An 11149-nucleotide genomic window follows, 5' to 3' on the forward strand; every position below is an offset into this window, starting at 1 on the left:
TTTATAATAAATCACCACCCCGTTGATATATCATAAATTGAGTGTGAATACTTTTTAAATAATTGTATGCATATTTTTTTGAACGATGTACATATTTTTTTTAACGATGAACTTTATGTACAAGGTTATCACACTTTTTAAATCGAAGAGCCCTGTATTGTCTCACCCTCCTCAGACTATGTTGTTTTAACTGTGCCCACGCACGCTAGCTTCAAAGTTTGGCTTTTTTGGACGTTTCTCAGGAAACCATATCGCCAGCTACCACTTAACAGTCATTATGCCACCACAAAACAGAACTATCTGACATAACACACAGTAAAACGAAAAAACTGATTAGGCTCAGAAATCGAACTAACAACCCCAGACAAGATCTACTCCAAATAAGTGTATTGAACCTTGGTTATGTGCTCTCATGGGTTCATGACCTTCATAAGTTCCCTCCTTATCTTCCAACCACATTAACAAACATGGCATCACCCACCACTCTACCCACACCAGTATCCCCTTCCTGTATCTCTTCATCATCCCTCACCCCCACCCGTTTTACATACCCTAAATCCACCATTAACATTTCAAAACCCTGTTTCCCCTTATTAACCCATCGATCTGCATCGTTTAACCGCTCAATTCCTCTCAATCTCCCCCCCTCAACAACATCCAACACCTTCATCTGCAGCAGTTCATCCACTGTTTCAACAAACACCACCAATTACGAGGTAATTCAGTACCATTACACGGTTTACAACTTCAGTTTCAGTTTCAGTTTCTGTTTTGTTACTTGACTTGAGTAACCAAAGTTATTTAGATTTTGTGCTATTTGGGTTGGTGCTCGTGTTTAGAGCTGGCAACATGGGCGGGTCGGGTCGGGGCAGAACGGGTAGATCTAAAAAAAGGGTTATATTGGTTAGGGTCAGAACGGGGTTCGGTTCACAAAGGATTCGGCTCAACACAGGTTCTTTTGGTTCGAGTCATAATGGGTCGATTCAAACAAAGGTTACATTGGTATGGTCAGGACGCGTTTGGGTTAAAACGGCTATTTTGGTTCGGGTCAAGACGGGTTTGAGTCAGAACTTCTCGATTCCAAAAAGGGTTATGTTGGTTCGGGTTAGAATGGGTTTGGGTCAAAACGGGTTATTTTGGTTTGGGTCAAGACGGTTTTGGGTCAGAATGGGTCAATTCAAAATGGGTTATATTGGTTCGGGACGGGTCACAACGAGTTGTGTCAAAATGGTAATTTGGTTTGGGTCAAGACGGGTTCGCATCAGAACGGGTCGATTCAAAACGGGTTATATTGGTTCGGGTCAGAACGGGTTGGGTCACAACGAGTTCTGGTCAAAACGGATTATTTAGTTTGGATCAAGACGGGTCGATTCAAAAAGGGGTTATACTGGTTCGGGTCAAAACGGGTTGTTTTTGTTCTGGTCAGACGGGTCGATTCAGAAAAAAGATTACTTTAACCAAACTAACAACACTTCAACATTGGTCAGTTTCCGTTTTATCAAATACCAAAATTTGTCAAGTTTTTCTGCTATTAGGGTTTAACTATAACCAATTGTTGCTAGCATTGGTCACACTCTGATAGATTTGACAGTTTTCCGATGGTTCAGATGAGGTGGAATTGAGATTGTTTATCGGAGATGAAAGCATTCAGAGCTCTAAGGATGTGTTTGTTGATGCCGATGAGAAATTCTTAACAATCAAAACTAAGCATGAGGGATCGTTTAAAACCGCTATGGAAATTAGCTTGTATGAGAAGATAAAGCCTTCTGAAACAATATGGTATGGACCGATCCTCGAAAATCCGTTTTTCATTGATGATGATTAGCGAAAACTAGAATAAAAGAGAAAAATCATTAGATTTGCTACCTCCCCTTAAATTGTTTGATTTAAAACTAATTGCTGAATTACGCATCATGATTAACTGCAAAGTACGAATATGCGTAGGTTGTTAGATGAGGACCAACTAATTGTTAATTTAAAGAAACAAGATCCGGATGTGAAATGGCCCGACATCATGGAAACATGGGAGTCTCTTACGGTTGGAGTTGCACAACTTCTGAAAGGAACATCGGTTTATTTGGTTGGTGAATCATCGGAAATCAACTATAGAGTTTCTCGGGAGCTGGCTGTTGGCCTCGGGTATGTTTTACGGTTTTACCCCTCTTAGGATGTGCTGTGAGGATTGCTAGTGTTTCTTGTTCGGGAAGCTAATTATGGCATTTACCGTTTTGCACTCTTTGTATGCTTCTTAGGTATACGCCACTCGACACAAAAGAGCTTCTTGAAACATTTACGAAGCAAACGGTTGATTCATGTGAGTAATTTCCTTGATAATAATATGATTATATTAAAAGAAAGAGAAATGCCATTTTCGTTCGAAGGTTTGTTTTTCCGCATTTGGATTCAAAAGATTTGAAATCTTGCCATTTTCATCCAACTCATTAACTTCATCCATTTTTCTCCGTTAAGTCAGGGCCCAGGGGTATATCTGTTTTTTTTTGTTAACTTAAAGGGCAATTCAGTCTTTTTCACTTTATGTACAAGCATTTAGTATAATGTACAAGTATTCAAAATACCATTACTAAACAATAAAACAAAAACAAGTAGGTCAAAAGACGAAAATACCCCTGGCTTAATGGAAAAAAATGGATGGAGTTAAAGAGCAGGATGAAAATGGCAAGATTTTAAAACTTTTGAATCCAGATGCGGAAAAACAAACCTTTGGACGGAAGTCGCAAAACTAGCCAAACCTCAAGGACGAAAATCGCATTTTACTCTAAAATATATAAAAATAAAAGGGATATTTTTCTTGCATTTTGCAAAAATCCCAATACTTCTGTGTATTAACAAGTAATAAATTCTAGTGGTGACTGCAGAAGGGTCAAATGCTGTAGCAGAAACCGAACGTGCCATATTAGAGAGCCTAAGCAGGTACGGATTTATTCCCGAAAAACCCGTATTTCGTTTTCTGCTTAACGGAAGTCTAGAGCTATGAAATAGTATAATAAAGTATATCGTTGGTATTTGTAGTCATATCCGCTCGGTAGTTGCCACCATAGGGGGGCGGCACGGGGCGGCTGCAAGAGGTGATAGTTGGCGGCATCTTTACTCTGGATTTACAGTCTGGCTGTCGCAATCTGAAGCTAAAGGTATTGTTATCTTTTGATTTTTTATTTGGATGTACCTATTGGCACACCCAAATGCCTGTATGCACACCAAAAAGGGCTTTTTTTGTCCTATATGCACACCCTGCAGTGTCGAGCTGTGGCCAAAGCGCGGCGTTTTGGTCCCGTCAACCAGACAAAAGACTGACGGGTGTCTGACGGGTGTCTGACGGGTCTGTTGACCGGATCAAAACGCCGAGCTTTGGCCTCGTTTTGGTCCTGTCAACCAGACAAAAGACTGTCAACCAGACAAAAGACTGACCGGGTGTCTGGTTGACAGGACCAAAACGCGGACAAAGCTCGGCGTTTTGGTCCGGTCAACAGACCCGTCAGACACCCGTCAGTCTTTGTCTTGTTGATCGGACCAAAACGCCATGCTTTGGCCACAGCTCGACACTGCAGGGTGTGCATATAGGACAAAAAAGCCCTTTTTGGGCTGACTATCTACACACCAAATGTGCAAATCATAATTTCTGTTTCCCATACTTCACTTTCTGCATTTACAAACTAGATTAAGGAGCACAAATAAACGATATGTTATTTGATTCTTTTTTAGACGAAGCAGCAGCAAAAGAGGAGGCGAGGATGAACATTGCAAGCGGTGGTCAGGGTTTCACCAACGCGGATGTGGTGGTCAAGCTTGGCGGTGATTGGGACAACGACTACTCAAAAGCTGTAGCACAGGCTGCGTTAAGTGCTCTTAAACAGTTAATTTTGTCCGACAAAAAGCTTCCAGGTGTGTGTATCAATGATTCGATTCTTATTTCTGTTCATATATGGGCTGAAGCTTGAGTTAAATTTAAACATATTTAAAATCCTGAAGGTAAGAAGGGGCTTTATATACGGCTCGGATGCCGAGGTGATTGGCCCAACATCAAACCTCCGGGGTGGGACCCATCATCTGGAACGGGTGCCGTCTAGCACTACATCGTACTCAACACCGGGAATGTGGTTTACCTCTGTACAATTTGTATTGTACTTTTGTTGTGATTCTTGCAGCGGTCTTCATGTCGTTGTCAAGTGCGCCAATTTTTGGTTGAATATGGGTTTGCATTCCTGTTTACAAGTTAAGAAGAAACATCAATTTGTTGAACACAATAGCTATTAACAAACATTTCTAGGTATGTGCTTTTGGGCATTCTGCTCTCTCTAAGGACTACATTAGGAATTGCCCATTCCTTGACAAATCTCATCTCCGTTGCACTAAATGGAGAACAATAGGGCTGTAAACAAACCGAACATTTAGCAAATAGTTTGTGAATCATTTGGCAGGAAGTTCGTTTATGTTCGTTCGATTAACTTAACGAACGAACACGAACAAAAAGTTTCGTTCGGTTAGCTTAGCGAACGAACACGAACAAAGGTCACATACGTTCGATCGACTGCGTTCATGAACATTCGATAACATGTTCGGCTACATTCTTATATTAAAAAAATAATAATAAACCTTTTATTTAAATAAATTGAAAACTTGAAACCCTATTTTTTTTAAGTTAGCTAAAATTTGGACATTTTAGACATTTTTTGGGATAATTATGTCTAAGTTAGTTAAACCTTGAATAATTATGTGTAGGTAATTTGAATAATTATTTCTAAGTTAGTTAAACTTGATTCATCGTTTGATGGTTGTAGTAAACTTCTTGTGTTTTGATTTATGATGGTTGTATTCAACTACTTATGTCCAATGTTTAAGGTTAACAATATTTTTATTTTTTATTTTCATGTTAAATGCTCGTTTACGTTCGTTTTCATTCGTTTGCGTCCGTTTGTGTTCGAGACCAATGTTCACGAACTGTTCGCGAACAACTGAATTTCCTTAATGAAGGAACACGAACATAAACTTATGTTCGATATACGTTTATGAACAGTTCGCAAACATGATCATTTCTTGACGAACGAACATGAACATGGTCTTGTTCGTGTTCTTGTTCGTTTGGTTCGATTACAACCTTAGAGAACAATGGAGAAAATTGGCTTCATAGTGGTCAATAGTGGCCGTGAACCGAACTTGGCGATCAATGTATATGACAAAGGTAACTATCATTGACAAAACCATAACTTTGTGAATTTTGGGTCCTATTTGAATCAAGACCCACATGATCTTACTCAGAGCCGGTCCAACCTTTTTGGGGGTCTAAAGCGAAATGAAATTTTAGGGCCCTTTTTCCTTTTTTGGTTGTTATAAATGATGCTCCTTTATCTATGTTTGGAACCAAACAAAAATCTAAGAGCACCATAATAGAGAGGTTTGCTTGCAGAAGGAACAAAACAAATCTATAACAATAAATTTACACTAATATTAATAGTTAGCATATATAACTGTTTTTTTTTTTAAAAGAGGGCCCTTGACCCAAACCTAAGTTACTTGTTCTATGGAGCGAACCTGTCTTACTTTTCCAGGCCATGAAGATCTGTGTAGTAGTATTCACATGGCGAAGGAAAAAGGGGTTCTCATTTGGGATTGGACCATTGCTTTGAGTCTAGTAAAATAGAGCGTCACTTGGGCCATTGTATAATTTGTATGGACCACTTTTTGTTAATGTGTGTGGTTTTTTTTTTTTTTTTTTTTTTTTTTTTTTTTTTTTGTGGATAAGTGACCTGTCTTTGGGCCATCTAAATAGATCTGTTTTTGGGCCATATAAATTGGGCCATCTAATGATGATGGTGATGATGTTGATGATGCTGGTGGTGGTGGTGGTGATAATAAGATGTATTGTCGGTTGATGAAAATCTCACACGAATAGGAAACCAAAAGTAAGACTCCAGCAAGGCGACAAATCACTGATTGTAAATGTAGCATAAGGCAAGGGGGTGTGGTATACCGCCTCTGGCCACATCATCGTCATTAGCGCCTGTTGGCTCATGCGATCCTTCATTGAAGAAGAACAGATGATACAAGCCAAAACTGGTTCTGCAACAACTGATCCTGAATAACAGTGCTTGAACCTTATTTCCCTCCAATAGCAGTGGCATACAACATCTGTTGATTTCTAACGCCTGTTGATCACTAAACTCTGTTACACACAAAGCTCTGCTGATATACAAAATCTGTTGAAGACCAATCATCTGCTAAAGTCAAATTCACATAAGGAGGATCGGTGGAGCTGGGTGGGAGGGTCGGGAGGTGAATTTTTGGTTGGGGCTATAAAGTCTCTGCTGAGGTTTGGCATTGACACAAGTAATAGGTATGTCATGCAATGGATTAGATGAGTTCCTTTGAAATGCTATATTTTTGTTTGGCGGGCTTCTATGGAAAAGATTCCGACAAAAGCTTCTCTTAGAAGGAGGAATCTTCAGATCGAAGATATCAGCTGTTGTTGTATTACAAAATACATCATTTATTCGTGTATAGTTTGTACAATTTCTCGTTATTTCTAGTTTAGTTTACGTTAGAATGTGCGTACTATTGATAAATTTGAGTTTTGCAGGTCTTGGTACTGAATATTGCTGAAAATGGAGTGAAAACGAGCCATAATGCTGAAACACCAAGTCCCGGGCGCGAGTTGAAAGAGTTAGAATTATTTCTGAAGTTTTTCGAGAGCTTAAGCTGGAAAATTTGCGCAACAGGCTATGAAATAGTTGCCGTCGCGCTACGCCGCGAGAAAACAGCATCATGGTGGCGTGCCGCCACCATTAAAATAACAATTTCTGGATCTTTACATTGTCGCGTCACGCGACTGCATAAGGACGGTTCTTATTCGCTGCTTTTAGGGTTTGGTATAAATAATCAAGAAAATAATCATTTAACCCTAATTTATTTGAGAGCACGTTTGGAGCATTTTCGGAGATCTTTAAGCTTTGGAATCATTGGTACGTGTTCGGGACGAAGGATTGAAGACTACACGGGTTTTCTAGTCCTTTGTTTTTTATTTTCCTTACGAAACTCGCTACAATGAATTCTTGGTTGATTATCTTTGTTTTGTTCTCATCATTTAACATGCTAGGCTAAACATTTGTGCCACCTAGACTTTGATGAATGGATTGATATGAAGTTTTTATCTTTTTCGTAAATTGCATGAATGTTATGGATTAATTGTGTTTAGTAAAGAGTTTGTTTTATTGATTTGACGCACATGCGTACTTTAATTGGTTTATTATCGTCAAAAGCTTCGTATGATTCTTAGTGACGGTCTTTATCACATAATAGAGTCATGCTAGGGTTTTAGATTTTGGTGAGTGTCTATATCACGTAATAAATCTTAACTCTTTAGGGTGGAATTGGCCAATAACCCCTAGAAGTAATTGTTAGTAATTTGCTAGGTTTTAGTGTTCTGCTAGTCCTTATAGCTGGAAGGTGCGGGGCTATTGATAGGTCTTACCCGGCGAATTGCTTTAGTCAGTCCTTGGAAAAGGTCGTGCCTTAGTTGCCCCGTCGGTTTATTAGTCTATCAAGTCAAATTGAGAAATCAAACTACCCTAGATCTATGATTGGAAAAGAGTAGGTCAACATTAGGGTACTTACACAATAATTAGACAACTGGAAAGACGTCTAATAACCGGTAGGATTAACGGCCTAGGTAGCACCATAAGTTTCACCTCGAGAAGTGTTGAGGGGCTTAGTTGGTGTCTTAATAGGTTTAGTACTATAAGATCCCGATTCCATAAATCATGTAGTTAACTTAATTGGTAACCTCTTTAAAATCAATCCAGGATTCTAGTCTAGGTGGTCTCGTTTATCATATAAGAATCGTCTTTGCCTTCTTTCGTATTTAGTCTAGTTTTAGTTTATTAATTAGTTTAAATAGATTTCCTTAGATTTTCCGTAACCCCCCCCAAACAATTAAACAGTTTTAGTCGTGTCTATTAGTGTCTATTATAGTCTAGTTTACGTGATACATAGAGTCTCGTGGTTTGATATCCGGACTTCCTAGGGTTATACTACAGTGATCGGTACAATTGCCGATTGTGTGGTTTTAGGTCGAGTCTAGAATTGAAGCTTTTTAGTGTCTAGCATAGAGAGTTTTATTTAGTTAATTTTTATACTCTGTTTAGCACACATCAAGTTTTTGGCGCCGTCGCCGGGGACTCTTGGCAATCGCGTTCATTAGCTTTGATAGACTTATTTGACATATACGTGCTACGTGTTTGTTTTGTTTTGAGTCTTTTACTTTGTTTTATTTTCGTTTGAGTCTTAGTGACTAGTGTTTACTTTTCTCACATTCAGGTTTTTGCTCGTAGTGGATGCCACATCTGCGCTCGCACGGACCACCACTGAAGCCGCTAGTCACCGAGTCATCATCATCTCGATTGGGCCAAGGCCCACAGGTTAGTATTTCATCCACGTCTCAGTTTTCCAATTTCCATTCCACTCCATTACCCACCCCACCCTATTCACCTAAAACCTCACCTAAGGTTTGCCCACCCGATAGCCCCACCTTTAGCACCTCTAGCGCCCAAGAAAACATTGACCTAGAACAAATGGCCAACGCAAGATAAACCGTTCACCAACAAGCCACCCAAGGCTTTACTGGTCTTGCTTCACCCATTACTGTTCCACCCATAGACAATGACAACTCATGGCAGATTCCATCTTATGCTATACAAGCCATTATCAATAGCATCCAGTTCCACGACCGCGAGGACGAGGACGCCCCGACCCACATAAACCGTTTTTCCCGTATCCTAGCTACTTTTAGCCTTCACGGTGCCCTTAATGATGCTACCTACTTACAGCTTTTCCCATTTTCATTAGCCGACAATGCGGCTACTTGGTTGGACTCTCAGCCAACCGGTACATTTACTACATGGGCGGGCCTCCGTCAAGCTTTTCTGAACAAGTACTTTCCACCCGCGAAGGCCTCACGCCTTCGTGATCAAATTCACTCCTTCCGCACGGAGCCCGACGAGCCCTACTACCTTGCTTGGGAGCGTTTCTAAAACTTAGTCTCCCGTTGCTCCCAACATGGTCTTTCCGATTGGGCTCTTTGTGAAAAATTCTATAACGGTCTCACCCAAGAGACTCATGATAGATTTGACACTAATACGGGGGGGTCCCATGATGGGTAGTCTCACTGTAGCCGAGTGTTTAGAGCGCTTCGAGGCATTTGCCCAATCTCAATCTCAGTCACGAGCCGATTAGCGGTATCAAAATGGTAATTCTAACACCACTACTAGTACACCCGCCCGTGGGGTGAACCATGTCACCATGGACCCTAGTTTAGCCGCTGTGTTGGAAAACGTGACCAGGGAGCTCAAAGAGATTAAGGCAAAAGTTGATAAGTATGAGTATTGCCGAGGGGGTCACGATACAAATGCGTGTACATTGTTAGTTGGTGAGGAGCAAGTTGATTTTGTGGGAGGGGGTCAAGGTAGAGGTCAACCTAGTGGGTTTGGAAATTTTAATTCGGGTTGGAGAAATAATAATAATAATTTTGCTAATAATAACAATTTTCGCTCAAATGGACCTCCTGGTTTTCAAATAGCTCAAAATCCAAATAGTGGTCAAGGTTTATTCTTTGGTGGGGGTTCAAATGGGCAGTTCAACAAAGGGTTCAATGGGCAGGTCAAAGAAGGGGGGGGTCAAATAATCAGGTTCAGCCAGGTCAAGGTCCAAGTTATGATCTAGGGGTAGTCTAGAGAGAATGGAGGCTATGATTAGCCAACTAATTGTTAAGGACCAAACTACTCAAAAGACACTTAATGAACATGACCTTATTCTTAAGAACCACCAAGCCTCTTTCCAAGACCTTCAAAGTGTCGTGGGTGATATGCCTAGGAAGTTAGAGGAGAGATTACCCGGTCAGTTTGCGGGTAACACCCAACCGAACCCTAATGCTCATGCAAAAGCCATTACCACTCATAGTGGCAAAACCGTAGGGAACCCTAAAGTTGAGGAGAGAGTAGTTGAGGAAGAGGATGAGATTGTAGATGAAGAGATAGAGATGGAGGCTCCCGGCAAAGTGCAACCGAGGCTAAGCCCAACAAGTACCGCACAACCCGGTGAGTCTCAAAGTGAGAAGAAAGTTGAGAAAACGCCCGTATATGTTAGACCTTCACCTCTAGTAGACCGTTCGCGTGTCCCGTTCCCTTCACGTCTTAGGAACCAAAAATAATCAAGGGAATACGGGCAATTCTTAGATATCTTCAAGCAATTGAAGATTAATCTTCCTTTTATCGAGGCACTCTAGTCAATGCCTAAGTATGCTAAATTTTTAAAGGGCCTTCTTAGGAGCAAAGAGAGATCTTAGGGGAGTTGTCTAATGTTCCATTGAATGGAGGGTGTTCGGCCGTTGTCTTAAATAAGCTTCCTGAAAAGCTTACCGATCCCGGTATTTTCACTATTCCTTGTCTATTCGGTAGTAATACCAACACTAGAGTTTTAGCCGACTTAGGTGCTAGCATCAATTTGATGCCCTTTTCTCTCTATGAGAAGCTAGACCTAGGAGCGCTTTCACCTACCCGAATGACATTGTCCTTAGCCGATCGGTCCGTTAAATACCCTAGGGGCAGGGCTAAGAACTTGTTAGTTAAGGTAGACAAGGTTGTTTTTCCCACCGATTTCGTCATTCTTGATATGGAAGCGGATGAGAGAGTTCCCATTATCCTTGGTCGTCCATTCTTACATACCGCCAAAGCACTCATAGATGTTCATGATGGTAAGATCACCCTTAGGGTCGGTGAGGAAGAGTCACCTTTGAGATGGAGCGTTCCATGAACCACCCGAGTGGTTCCGATGACTATAGTGGTCCTTTCCATTCCGTCTACTTCTTGAATTCGTTCACCTCGTGTGTCGATCATTGTTTAGAGTATATTAGTGGTGCGGACTTAGTGGTAGGAGAGAAGGTAGAGGAAGAGTTGAAGTTGGTAGAGGAAGTTGAGGGAATTCCTTTAATTCCCGAAGTAATAGCCGTTAGTGAAGACACCACCCAACCCCCACCCTTAGAGCTTAAGGTACTTCCATCGCATTTAGAGTATGCTTTCTTAGGGGAGGGTTCTGAGCTACCCGTCATTATCTTGTCAAAGTTGGAAGAAGATGAGAAGTTAAG

The 11149-nt window shown here is 40.8% G+C and overlaps 1 protein-coding gene across 2 annotated transcripts; it reads left to right on the forward strand.

The window, feature by feature from the left end:
• Window positions 1–416: 416 nt before the first annotated feature.
• On the forward strand, window positions 417–4302 carry LOC110935793 (probable inactive shikimate kinase like 2, chloroplastic). 2 transcript variants are annotated; one of them, XM_022178146.2, is made up of 8 exons: window positions 417–716; window positions 1592–1779; window positions 1945–2139; window positions 2253–2314; window positions 2865–2931; window positions 3031–3149; window positions 3721–3900; window positions 3988–4302. In XM_022178146.2, the coding sequence occupies exons 1-8, from the start codon at window positions 468–470 to the stop codon at window positions 4083–4085; spliced, it is 1158 nt and encodes a 385-aa protein (XP_022033838.1). In that variant the 5' UTR covers window positions 417–467; the 3' UTR covers window positions 4086–4302. The 2 variants fall into 2 exon arrangements, with proteins under 2 accessions (XP_022033838.1, XP_035842639.1); XM_035986746.1 differs by having other exon boundaries at window positions 458–716; window positions 1608–1779.
• The last annotated feature ends 6847 nt before the right edge of the window (window positions 4303–11149 follow it).

The sequence above is a fragment of the Helianthus annuus genome, chromosome 2 (assembly GCF_002127325.2).
Source record: "Helianthus annuus cultivar XRQ/B chromosome 2, HanXRQr2.0-SUNRISE, whole genome shotgun sequence".
NCBI lineage: Eukaryota > Viridiplantae > Streptophyta > Magnoliopsida > Asterales > Asteraceae > Helianthus > Helianthus annuus.